The following is a 15,004-nucleotide window of genomic DNA, read 5'->3' on the forward strand; positions in this document are numbered from 1 at the left end:
TGTACCTACCTACCTATATTGTTTTTTGTTTCAAAATGCATTATTATTTCATTATGATTAATTAAAGTTTTTATCTTTGTGCATGTTAATTATTTATAATTTAATGTTGCAAATATCTTTATTGATTTCATATAAACCACATTAATGTAATAATTAAGGTGTGTATAATAATATAAGTTATAATGATATGTTATTAGAAGGCATTGTAGATAAAATTTTCCTGGTAATTGATTGGTCATATATTATTTATAACATCAAATAATTAACCTCATAATATTATAATAATAACTAAGTACTGAGTAAGTACTAAGTGGTGCCTACCCCCTACTCAAATGTTTATGACTATTCATTTTCTTAAATCCTTTACATTTTATAACAAACTTAATGGGTAGGTACACATTTTTAGCTTTTTAAATAAATAATTGTATGTTGAGAAGTAGGTAGGTATGTGAAAATACTAAATAACGATTAATTAATTTTGACTGTGGACATTTCAGATATATTTATAACTTTAAGATAACACTGATTTATGATAAAATATGATAATCGTGGGTTCGAATAAGTTGAATTGTATAAGACAAAATTAATACCGAGTTAGTCTTCAGACACAACATTACAAACGATAATTATTTTATAGAAAAAAAAATTTTAAGTGATTTTTCTGAGTGCTTAGAAGAAGGTTAAAACAGCGAATTATGTAAGTACAATCAATAATGTTATCTATTTAGTTGTATATTTTGGGTTTTTTTGTTTTATTCATCACTATAATACATGGTAGAATGGTTGTTGGTTTTTAATTTATATTAAATACGGAGTTGATACAAGTAGAACTCTAAAAACTGAATAGGTAATTATAGATTTTAACGTAATTGCATATATATTTTAGTTCATTTTTTTTTATTAATATTTTAAAAATATGTACTTTCGTTTATACAATTTTATAAATTAAAAAATAATAACAATAAGTTAACCATAGAACATTTCAATAGATAGTGTTTCGTTAAAAATAAATGCATCTATGATGTATAGTATTTTATAATTAATTTTTATTTTCGATTTGTATTAATAGTATTATATTGTGTCAACAAAAGTATTTGTTTATTTTTTATCAAATAAAATTAGTAGTGTTACACATTATATTATAGTAAAACATTTCTCATAAGCTTGATTCCTTGAAGAATAACAATTTATACAGTTCAATCAAGAAAAATCTTTAAAATAGTTCACTTCTTAGAAAATACCTATATGTTATACGGATTTAATAAATTCTTATAAATTTAAAGTCAATACAAGTTCTAATAAAATTCTTGCAAATTTTTTTCTTAGTATAGGTACACTATAAATTATTTATGAATACATGTGACTAATATAATAAAAAAGAAAACTTTTATATTAAAAAAATGTTAATTCATTTTTTGTTTATAATTGGAGAAGTTTATAGAATTTGTAATGCTTTATTTTTAGTACAATATTGTAAACATATTAAATTGTTATTATTAACGCTACTAAAAGAAACATTTCCCTTATATTTGTAAAATAGGTATCTATATTTAAAAAAATGTAACAATCCACTTAACATATACATTATACACACTCTAACACTCATTATTATTATACCTACATTATAAATTGAAATATATGAATCTCAGTAGGTTACAAGTGGGTCATTGAAATGGATAGTGCTAAATTTGAATTCAATGATATAATATCATTGCAGAAGAAAAACGATTCTGAGCAAAGACGGTCAGTCAGCCAGTGATATTAGTATATTTGATGATATTATTGTGAATAAAGTAATTTATACATAACCTATTTACGTGGATCCTAAATTTTTAATCTTTAGCTTATAAAAGTTGAACATTTTATACATTTTTAACTATAAAATAATTATTAAATTTTAAATTTGATACATTTTGTTAAAATACGAAATTTAATGCTTATAAAAAAAAATCGTGACTATGTATTTTTAATATTTTTAAACTGCTATTGTAACAATAAATCAGGAGTCTTGTAAATATTAATAATAATATTCTTATTAATATTTATAAAAAAAAAAAAAAACTAAAAAAATTGAAGTTTTAAGTTGTCTGTAAACAATTCCAAACGAGTCAAAATATTTTCAAAATTTTATGGTGTATAGGAAATGCTAATATAAGCAACTAGGAAAATTGCATGTATCTACGGTACGGTTGGGTATTAGGTCTTTTAGAGTTACACCAAAAATCAAAATCGATTTTTTTGAAAACCGATTTTGCGTAAAAATGTTTGGTTTTCCTCGGCGATTTTAATCTTCCCAATGCATCAATTAGATTAACTTTCCCATCGAACAAGATACTGATGTTGAAAATCGAAGCATTATTTCAACAATACTTATACCTAGTGTACACAGACATAAAAAAACACACATCATTGTAAAATAATTGCATTCATCGCTCCGCTCAAAATCTAAAACCATATTTGAAAAAACGAATTATTACAACACACTTTTTTGAAAGAAAACAATTGAATTTTGAATGCTCCTATTTGGGTATCCACTATCCAGTATATTATACTCGTTCGACAATACATTTTTTTCGTTAATCATTAGTTAAATCTACGATTCGTCTTTTTGACTTAAATTGTTGCAAACAACGTGCTTTAGACTTAACTTCACTATTATAAAAATAAATACACGAGTAATTAATAATAGAATCGAAAATAGTGAAAATAAGTTAGTGTCGAATAGTGTTGGTTAATGATAATCCGGCGATATCGGTAATTACATAAAAGTATACAACTATATATTATAGGTATTATGTATAGAATAAAATAGTTCATATTAAATGTAACTATCCACTCAAAGTAAATCCTTCATTATAGAATTATTTAAACTACAGAGACCAAATACGGATTATCCATAATATAGTGTATTGGCTGAACATAATCATCATTATATAAAACAAATGATTAGAATTTATGATAATATTATTGATAAAAATAAATAAACACGCATATACCTATGTACCTACTAGTTACCTATGTAAATATTAATATAATAAAGCTCTGAAGAAAACAAGCTCGTTAGTGTAACAAATTGTGTGTTATCTCATCACAAATACAATTCCATAAAAAAGACAACAATAATAGAATCATTATAAGTTATCTATCGGAGAAAACATTATTGCATCCGACATAGGTACAGTGGTGGTGAACGTCTATGATACATGTATATGCTAGTACATTGTGTACGCGTCAGAGTGATGAACTAGTGAATAAAATGTGAATAACCTGCGAATTAACTGTGAATAAACTATGAATAAACCCCAGTGATGTCCATTACGTCGTTTAAGATCAGTGTTCCTTCGAGTTGATTTAATATTATATAATATACCTTATAATAGTCTAACAAACACGTTAATCGATAACCGGGAAAACGATGAGGGACCGCCGAGTATGACATCGTTTCAGTAACACGCGCATTAATTTGAGCCGGTTTTGTATGGTTTTGATAATTTTTAAACATTATCGTTGGTTGTTAAATTCGTTTCGTTCCAATGGCGAAGGGTTCGTCTTCTGGCAGTGCCCAAAGCCCTAAGAGGAAAAACAGCAAATCTAGTAGAGTTAACAGAAACCAACCGACCTTAAATGGATCAGATACAGTATGTATTTACGAACCATGTCATTACATAAATGTCAAAGTGAATAAACTACGATAAACTTCCTTAAACAACAGTCATTGTTATTAAAAGAGTCAGTAAGATGTCGAATTAATACGAAAGATAATTCGGAAAAGCCAAACCAATAATATAAATAATACGTTCAATATTATTATGCTTTAATGTCGTGAAACAGAATACTATTTAAATTTAGCTATTAATTAATGTCATTCGGTATATAATATTATCTACTAAACAATTGTGAATAATTTTAATATAACGGAAAACCTAGCTCTAGAAATTAATAAAATAATAAAATATTATCTTATATTTTTCAAATTAATTATTGTTATTTCAACATATTATTTCACTTTAAGTGCCTACTTATAAAATAAAAAAAAAAATGAATTTTGTTGTTCTTCAATTTTTAAATAATAATATGCCTTTATTATTAATTGATTAGGTAATTACCTATTGATTAGGTACATAAACGAGTAATATAAAAAATAATTTTTTTTTTTTGGTTCATAAATTTTTATTCAATCTGTTACAAAAAAGAGAACAATAAGAACAATTTATTGTAAATAATATAGGTTAAAATAAAAATAAATATAAAATAATAATAAAAATAAAAAAATAATAAAAATAAAAAAAATAAAAAGGAAGATAAATAATATAATGTACTATATTAATATTATAATAAAATAATTGCTAAACATCACATTTTAATTCAAGCCTGATCATTATAAATAGGTACCTATGAATTATTTTACAAACTATGTTACATATTTTACAAAACGAGGTTGTATTGTTATGTTCTATAGAAATTACTTATTAGTATTATAAACTAATTACATTATTAATATCAAAATGATGAAAAGTAATAAGTGATGAGTACAAATGATAAACAAATACAAGCATTCGTTTTGATTTATGGTTCATTTGCATAAAATATGGAATGTTGTTAAGTTTATAGAAATTATAATGGAGATTCAATGTTTTGCGTAGTGACTAGCGAGTAGACTATATGAATATTATTTCAATTATATCATAACATGATATTATTATAAGCATAATATTAGGAATTTAAATTTGCTATTGTGTTTTGTCATGGTAATTAATACATAATTATAACAAATATTTAACTAAATTTTTAAAATGTAATTTTTTACCTATGCTATATTATTTTTTACATTTTCAACAAAATTTAACAACTACAGTTATTGCAAAGTATTAAAAATAACACTATAATTAAACGAGAAAAAAGTCGCCTATAAACGTCACTTATAACGTTTAGAGAGAGGGGGAAATGTTTAAAAAAAATTATTATTCGAATAATGGTCAAAAAAATTAATATTTGAGATCATACTTTGTTAGATAGATATCTAATTTAATAGTCTCAATATGTGTTCTTACACTCGTCTATATTCGTTAAAAATATGTTTGATTGTTAGAATGATGCCGCCAGTTGACATTCAGGAGGGTCACATTTTGTCATCAGAAAACCATAAGTCAATCTGGTATGATCCATTCTAGTCAGATTTTTATTTTTAATTGAGATGTCAGTACTTTATTTTCCATATTGTTAAATTGACTATTTAATTAAGTTTGATTTAGTCGATCAGTTGTTCCAAATTTGTTGATCAAGAATTAACAACTAGGGATGTTGTTTGATTTGTTTTATTACGTCGGCGTAAGTCCTTTGTCTATTGTTTGATTATACTCTATGTGCATTTTTGGCATGGATAAAGTAATTTTATATCTTAATTCATTTCTTTTATTCGATTTCTTTAATATTGCCAATGATATAAATATTGCTTAGGTCGTAAATAATATTATGGTTTATCAGTTTTGTGAGTTTAAACGATGTATATGTACATTGTATATTATGTTATGTTTTTTATCACTAAGGATATTTTCATTCCTTCTTTACTTTTAGAGTAGCTAGATAATAGTTAATAGTTAATCCTTAATTTATAAAAAAAAAAATCTAACGCTGATAGTACACAGTACTACAAACATACCAATAATCTTAGATTAATTAAATATAAATTCAATTGTGAACAAAATATAAATCACTGACTTTAAATCTTGCCTGTAATGTCGACAGTAAATTGAATAATCGTATATAATAAATAATTAGCGTTTCACGCTCGCGAAAATTTCAGTGTATTTAAAGATAGTAAGAAATTCCATAATGGTTAATGTTTTGCTAAAATAATATTTATATAAATATTGCTTACTATTGCATATCACCAGATCCAATTAAACGTGATTTATATTATTTAACTATAATATTGTGATCTGGAAATGTTCTATTAAGACTGATAAATGTACAAACATAAAACGAATTTTAAAACCGATAAAATAATATTATATTAAACGTTTAATGGCTCGTTTAATTGCACGTGCAATAGTGATACATATTATTATATAATATCTGACAATAAAAGATGGACATGTTTCAACTATAAGCCAACCTAACAATTTTTCTGAGTAGAATTTGTGTTTTGTCTTTTTAAATTGAAACCATTGCACATGTCTGGTGATGTTTTATTGACGTTTTTTTCCACTTAAGAATTGCAGTATAATAGTATAACTTGCAGTATACTTGGGCACTCACTTAGAAATTGGGCATTGTTCCCATACAGCTCTCGTAGGAGGGTGCCAGAACAAAAAAACAAAAAAAAAACGCCAGACTAGCGAGATAATAATAATAAAAAAGAGGTACTTGCTAATGTCACAGAAATGTCCGGTCGCCAGCTGTACGGTCGAAGAAAACTTGAGTAAACATTTAACACAATGTATAAAAAACTGTTTGGAACGGAAAGAACCTATATATTCATTTGACATATGCCACCGTATACTCATTATTATTTTTCGAACACTATATAAACTCAAATTAGGCACTTTTCGAGTGTTTATCGCGTTTCAATATAATATTACGTTATATCTGATCGTTACTCTGTGTGCGTGGGTTTGTGAACCGGAAAGGGTGGAGTTGAGTGTTATTGTTCCGTATTTCAATGTTTGCAATGTTTGAACACTTTTAACACACTTCTTCTGTTGAAACTATAATATACAAAGCAAAAGTGACGATTTGACCAAAAAATTGTTATTTTTATGTTGAATTTTAAATTTTTTTATCAGTTAATAAAAATGGAACGAAAAGCGATCAACACATATTGAAAATATTATAATACTCGTTAAACACCATCTACCTACTCAATAATAATTTCTGCGCCAATAATAATACATATTTTGTTTTGTTCCTCGAATTGAATTAATTTTTATAATATTTACCAACCTACCTATAAACTCCATGTGCGTTTCGTTTGAAAATAAAGCTGGAGAAATTCAGATAAAAAGGTATCCGTTAAATGGGAACGAAGAGATATAGTATAAAATATAAGAAACCGTAATTCCAGAAAAAAAATCCTCTGTCATCATAAATATATTTTACTGGACATAAATGCGGCCATACAATATCAGAAATAGTGCCAAAAATATAAAAGTCCATAGGAACCCAAAAACGTTCTCATGTAATATATATATAAAAAGAAATACGTTTGAATGTTTTACGAACATAAAAAAATAACGCAAAATAAATATGAACTATTTTATTTCGCTCTGAACGGTTTGTTGGAGCGATATTGTAGTTAATTTCTTGTTTATAAATAATTCTATGTTATTCAATAACGCTTTACGACCATTTAATTCATTACCGTTATTGCTATTTACTCAATGGAGACAAAAACTCAAAAAATATTTAGAAGTCTCGCAGTTTTATTTTTATTAATCAACGGTGTAGTGGACGTTTACAATTTTGCTACGTGTCGTTTCTGGGTCAAGACGGCCTATATCATTATATTCTGTTATATTATAATTAAGTTGAGGCCTGTACTCGCTATGTGTACAGCTTCAAATAATATTTTCCTACAGTTGTTGGTATTTAAAACACTAGGAGAGTGTACAGGTACTTAAGATTAATTTTAAAAAATCTTTCACATTTAAAAACAACAATAAATATACTGCCCTATAGTGTTTAAAATATTTAAACTAAAAATAATAATTTTTGAAGCCACTCATTAAAATATTGTGTTGATTACACTATTGTATAAAATACATAATAATTTCACTTACGATTCAAAAATGAAAAAAAAATTATTAGTTGAATTGATAAGGTTAAAATGTGTATAAGGTATTGTGTGAAATTAACGGATTTCCAGTGAATTAGCATCGATCATAATAATGTTTATAATAATTAGAACAAAAGATATTGATTTACATAAATATAAATAATATGAATGATATTAGATTGGCCGCAGTGCGGCGCAGTGTGGATGGCGTCACGTAACTATTTTTTTCTAAGCTGCATAATTCATGACTGATTCATGACATTTTTTATACTCCGGATGTTTAGGAAAATATTTCTAATCGGTATTATTACTCTGTGCGCTTAAATATTATATAGAGTTATAATTATATGAATGAGTAATGATTTAATAGTGTGCTCTTTTAATTTATTGATTTTATACTAGACACAACTTTCGATCAACGAACACGGTGTTTTTTTATTCAAATTTAATCAAATTGTGTGTTGGTACTTAAATAGTTTGCACTGCTAGTAATATTTAACTGTAAACAATTATGTAACATAATACCTACATCCATTATTATAAATATTTTCCGAATTATTTTATACGATTTTTATTGCATTGTACTATGTATTACCTATATTTATTCATAAAATTTAATATATTAATATGTTTAATTAATGGTATAAATATATCAATGGTTGAAATATTTTAATAATCAAATAATTGTTTTCAAACATTTTATTTTGCAATCACATTAAATTACGCAGTAAAAATATTTTCAAAAAAGTTAAGACTTTTCAAAATAATGAATTTAAACAATTTAATGTATCACCTCTTTGTGTATAATATGGTGTACGTTTCTTAAACGATTTCAATATAAATATCAGTTTCTGATATAATTTTAAATTGATTCAAAATTATACCCATAATGTTATTATCAAAAGATTTATTGGTAATTTATGTGAAACATGTTCGTAAATCTTCAAGGATTTTATTAGATTTGCTAAAATACACCTTAATGTATTTATGAAATTCTCGTAGCGTCAGCATTGTCTACACAATCTCGTTCCATGTACAACTCTCGTATGATATAAATTGTCTAATAAAATATTGTTAAAATAACAGCTAACCGTGAGCTATATAGCTCAAAGATTGTCGGAACGGAATACAAATAATATTTTGCACGGTAACATCATCGTATACCAACGCTATTACCTATTATGTACGTTCGAGTTGAGCGAAATCGAATTTAATACTTAAGCGAAAACGCACATATACGGTGCGCTATTAATTTAAAATGTTCAATATCTAATTAAATATCGTATTTATATTTTAGATTAAAATGTCGCGCAACGTATGATACCTATAACAAACTATGCCGTTAAGCACGGTCTTGTAAATGTATACTTACAACAATGATTTACGAAGTTAATCGCGTTTCGTTATCAAACGTTTCATACCGATGTAGAATATGTTACGAACATTTACAATAATTAATATTATAATAATTTAAATCCAACAACAATGCTAGGTTAACATAATTCCAAAAATAAAATGAATTCATTGACGGTCAAAAGGTTGCTCGGGTCATTTCTTATAATGTTATTATCAGTTGTTATTTTAAAGGTAAACAAATCATAAAGCTATATTATATTATTATAGTCACATTTATACAATTATTACCAACTGTTAGGTATAATATTATTATTGTAAATGCAAATATAAAAAATACCACTCGAAACGATTCCTCCTAGCCCCAGAGTACTATACGAAGGCGTATTATATACGAATAGGTAAGATAAACCTAACTGAAAATAATAACGATTTTCTATATATTTGTGGTTAAATCATTACACGAGACGATATGTTCGAACAAAAATAATAACGACGACTGATGTGGGTTTAACGATGCGCTCCTCATCTCGTCGTCGTCATTATATTTTATTGTTATTATTACATTATTAATTATTTCATAAGTTTCCAAAAACAGTGTGGTACGCTTATATACACGCAACACGCATAATATATACCTGCAGGGTGCAGGACAAGCAATGGAAATAGATTGCTATTGCAAATGTCAAGAGAACAAATGAAGCTCAACGCGCAGATAATATTGTTATTATTATTATTACAGAATAGATTAGCTAGGTTTCGGTATATTTAGCAATTCTAATTTATTATGTTTATAATATAATATAATGATACCTATAAAATAGTTGATTAAGTTTATCGAATTATACGTCTTCTATACACAACAGTATTGTAATATAACATTAATACACATACCGTAGATTAAAATACTAAATCATATATTGACATATTGTATAATCTTAATTTTCAGAAATGAGATGAGGAAAAAAATTGCATAATTTCATTCGCAAATCCATTTTTTATTTTAATTTCCGACACTTTGACTTGCAGTGACCTAGGTGCACCATTTGTCTGTCCCTCGTCGCTGACCATAATAATATTTTAATATGCACGCCCGCCCGCACATACACATACACATTCATATATTATGTATATTAATATGATGATAATAATATTACCTACGTCGCAGCGCGTTTGCGGGAGCGCAACAGGACTTTTAATCCGATTCCGGGATTGTATATATACGCTCAGCTACAAATCCTCCCGCTGCGCTGTTCGGAGCTATTATAATTGATTCGTGACTCTTTCCCCAGTACGGATCGGTGCGGGCAGGGCGCGTAGGTATTCCGATATAAAGCACGCGCCCCGAGGGTAAAAATTCGCGGACCCCTCAGGAAACGGAGGGTAGGGGGGACGGTCGGAATAGAAAGTCGTAATTCTTTTCTTTTCCTCCACCCTGCGCCACGGCGTTTTTCGCTTTTATTCCATTTTCTCCCTAATATACCTACGCGCCTACAGTCGGTCGTTCTCTCTCTCTCTTTCTCTCTCTCTCTCTCTCTCTCTCACTCTTCATCGGTCGTTCCGCACTCGCCGCCGTCCATACGTATGTACCACGAGGTCCTGTGCCTACATTTATATATATATATATATATCATATGATATAACCCACCTATACGCGTATATACGTACGCATACACGTATTATACATATACGAAACTGTACCGACGAACGTCTTTTCAATCTGCGTCCCATTGTGTGGCGGGCGCGTGCTTTTCGGACCCGAACTGCCGTCGTTAGCGCCGCTTTTGCAACGGCCGCGACGCGAACACAAGTCAGCAGTTTTCTCGTTCAATGCGCTCCGCCGGCGCGTCGTTATCTTTATAATTAAGGCCGACCGCGCGCGACCGACGCCTGCACAGTCTCCGCTACCGCCGTTATATGTGTGGGGAAAGAGAGCCGATTAAATACATCGGGTCTGCAGCCCGGCGGAAGAGATTATGATAATAATATAATATAATATCAGTTTCTAGTTTTTATTATTATTATTTTTTACTCTCGTCGAGAGTTTCGTTTCTTTTTAATTTTTTTAATTCGTTCGTCCAACTATTGTTTCCGCCTCTTGAAATTAGTATTAAAATAAATACGTCGCACGAGTCCACTATAACCAACTGTGCGCGCGTTTTTCGAACGCCTGTCATAACACAAAACCCTCGAATTTCGGTTTTAATTAATAAGAGGACATCCGCGCGACGTGTTGTCTTACAATAGAGCACGACATGGCACATTTGAGTTCATCGGCGGTATCAGTTTTGCACTGTTAGCTTTAATATTAGGATGATAATTATTACTATTGACCTGCTATATATTATATTTAAAAGATAATAACTTAATTCGCATAATCTACGCGTGTATACTTACGTTGATTTTTTACGATGATTTAATTATTATGAGCAAGTTATATGAATATTATTATGTCGAATATTACAAATAAATAATGATTATAAATCCATTAAAATTTTTACTAAGAATCGTAAGAAACAAAACTAACTAACTATTATATAAACTCAGATAATATTCTCACTTTAGTGATTTACAATCATAATCCAATTCATTCCGATATTAAAGCTAACAGCACAAAATTGGTTCTGTGGAATGCGAATATTTATTAGGTAATAATATTTTGTATACGATTGTTAGACGGAGACAACACTGCACACGGATGTGACGTCCTTTCTTAAATTATCGATAGTGTACAATTCAAATGGAAATCTCCAAATCGCCTTCAAATTGTAACACGCCTAAAATAACGATATTATTACGCCAGTGTCATTGATGTGCACCAAAATATTATGTATAATTAATATGTACATTCGATTTCCACGGATAATCATAGGATAGGACGGGCGAATCTGTGTGCTATAATATTGCATATGATTGTACTCCTATTATTATTAAAATAACGCTTATATCGATTTAATATAACGGTAGGTACTTTATAACGAAGGTATTGAGATTGCCCAAGAAATACCTGTTGTATTCGAACTACTTGATAAGCTGATGTATTCGTAAACAGTTCTATTTTTTGTATGACTTATATTTTTGTAATATATGTACCTAATAATATATTAAATTATATACAGTCAAAAATGTACACGCCAAAAACGGTTTTAAACATAAACAGTTCGTATAGTTTAACGACCTCATCAAAATATTTAACGTTTTCTTATTTATTTACGAATTCACGATCTATATTATTATATTTAAGTAAGGAGTTATTTTTTGTTCAAAATACATTACAAAGAGAAAATACTCTTTGTAAAAGAATTTTGCTTTTTTATTACGCATCAGTACTTAGTACTTAGTTTGTTATATAATTTATTTCCTTTGAATTCGTTTGTGTCTTTTTTTTAAGATATATATAATAAGCAAAATAAGGTTTAATTTATAAACTTCTTCTTTTTTCTAGTAAAATGTAAAACGTGTATAATAATGTGAGTAATTAGGTTACAATATTATATCTACACACGTAGGTTACACGAATATAAATAATATTATGCTAATATGTAGGTACTTCAAAATTAACTTAAAGATAAATATATTTTTTAGGTAGTAAATAAATACATATTCTGATTTCTTTATGATTTAAGTGCATAATTCGTATACAATTGTACATAGTATTGCTATTACAACAGATAAAAAACTATGTAGATCACTTATAAAATCAAATATTAGCAAGCCATAATAGTACAGCTACCTACTTCATAATATATTTCTGTTATAAAATATATATATGTTCAGAGTGGTGGTTAAATGATTCTGTCTTTGATTGAAAGGGGGAGGGGGTGATTGATTTTTGCACACGCACTATTTGATCATTATTAATATAATTTGTAATTTATATTTTATATAAATATTATAATTATTGAAAAAAATTTCATGGTAGGAATATACTGTATCCCCCCTCCCAACTATGTTTAACCACCACGACAGTAGGTACACCTGAATTTATTATGTAGATTATATTATTCTGGAATGTCGTCGAAATATTGCAATACGAGACCAAATTTAGTTCTATTTTCATTACAATAATATAGTAAATTGGAATTTATAAAATTAAATAATTGTTTTGATTCACCCCATTATTTAACATCACTATATATTATTACCCTGTTTGTTTAATTTATTTATTCAGAGATTTTGGGTATACACAAAACATTTATGCTCAGTATACAGTGTACGAAGTTCTTCCCTTGATAGTGCGTACACATTTATAATGTTTTGTAAATATTTTAGTTTAACAAAAGAATAATATTGATATAAGTAATTATTTACTGTAGAAATAAGTACATATTATTTTAGAAATAAATTGGTAGTTATTTTTGAGTATGGCTGCGTCAATTAATTCAAAAATAAATAAATATTTTCAATAAATAATTTATATACAATCATTGTAGTATTCGTATTAAACGAGTGAACCGACCATAGTACGTCCCATAAATTAATATTTGCATCTTTCATTTTTATATTTTCTTCAATGTAATCACCATTATGTACACAATATTACGTAATATTTTAACGTGGAGAATATAGCTAATCTTATTCTTAAATGACCATCAACAATAAATTGTACTTAAAATAATTGAATGGTTTATTTTGTAGGTATTAAAATATATTTTATAAAATGAAGATGCTATTTTTTGTATCATATTAAAATATGATATATTATATGAATTAGGTACCAACGTCGTTTTTGTATCTACCAGCGTGAAATTGAGTTTTTAATCCTCGAAAACTCGAGGTGTCCAAATATGGTGCTATAATATTATTATATATTTGCTTAAGAAACATTTTTAGATCGCAGACATCGCGTGACACCATTAAGTTTATTTATAAAAATATTAATTTTTTTACACTTATAGTTTTTTAAATACAAATAATATTCATAAAATGTGTTTAGATAAAAATAAAATTTGTATCTAATTTTTTTAAAATTTATTTTGGTTAAACATTTAAAATGCATTTATTAGTCTTATGAAATTATCGTTTTTTGTCTTATCAAACAACCGTAGAAATCGTAGTAATGCGTTCCAGATGTCTGTGATTTATGACACTTTCAGATTGTTCGCCTCCCTTTGTATTTGCGATTGACTTTAGAATTTTTTCCCGTCTTTTAATATATTTTTTCTTATACATTTTCCCCTTGACTTCTCGTTGATAAACAATTACGTTAATATTTTCGTACTGCACAAGGTGGCATATGGTTGAACTTTTATAATAAACAATGTTTTATTACAAAACAGTGCATTAAAAAAAAAATAAGTAGTATTATAATATTTATTTTGATTTATATCATAAGCTTAATCGAAATTCCTTGAAGAAACTGATACTTAATATTTTCGCTTATTTTATAAATTTTCTTGTCTTTTTTTTAAAATTACATTCAACCAAATCAATATAAAAATGTATTTTCTTATGAAGTATATCGTGTTGATAAAATAAAAATAAGCCAAGTTAAAATTAAATATTCTAATGTTCATATTTAAATATAAAGATAATAAAAATTAAGTTAACATTAGTAAGCAGTTAATGGATAAAATGTAGGTTTTCATATTTTTAAGATGAGTGTCTAAACTTTGAACTCATTTAAAATCGGAATTTATTTTAATATAAATACAAATTGTTACCTATACTGGGTGATTTTTTTAGCAAACAACACTCATTATTTCAAAAAGTGTAACATTTTTTGAAAATATTTTTTTACATAGTTTCAAGTCGCTTATAAAACAACATTTTTCTTAAAAAATTATATTTTTAAATATTTTTTATCATTATAATTTTTTAATTTTTTACTTTTTTGAATGACAAAATTGGGTTTTAATTTTATATTCCAAAGCAGAA

The 15,004-nt window shown here is 27.2% G+C and overlaps 1 protein-coding gene across 3 annotated transcripts in view; it reads left to right on the forward strand.

The window, feature by feature from the left end:
- The first annotated feature begins 283 nt into the window (after positions 1-283).
- LOC100160730 (short-chain dehydrogenase/reductase family 16C member 6) overlaps positions 284-15,004 on the forward strand; it is a 21,358-nt gene continuing 6,637 nt past the window's right edge. The window contains exons 1-2 of one of the 3 annotated variants that reach the window (XM_016806878.1): positions 284-388; positions 498-697. Coding sequence is in view for 1 of the 3 variants with exons in the window: in XM_003246478.4 (XP_003246526.1) it covers positions 3,534-3,638 (105 nt within the window). In the remaining 2 variants the exon portion in view is untranslated. Of the gene's footprint in view, positions 698-3,197; positions 3,639-15,004 lie in introns of those variants that run through there. The other 2 variants (XM_001947845.4, XM_003246478.4) reach the window with 2 other exon arrangements.

Source organism: Acyrthosiphon pisum, chromosome A1 (assembly GCF_005508785.2).
Source record: "Acyrthosiphon pisum isolate AL4f chromosome A1, pea_aphid_22Mar2018_4r6ur, whole genome shotgun sequence".
Taxonomy (NCBI): Eukaryota; Metazoa; Arthropoda; class Insecta; order Hemiptera; family Aphididae; genus Acyrthosiphon; species Acyrthosiphon pisum.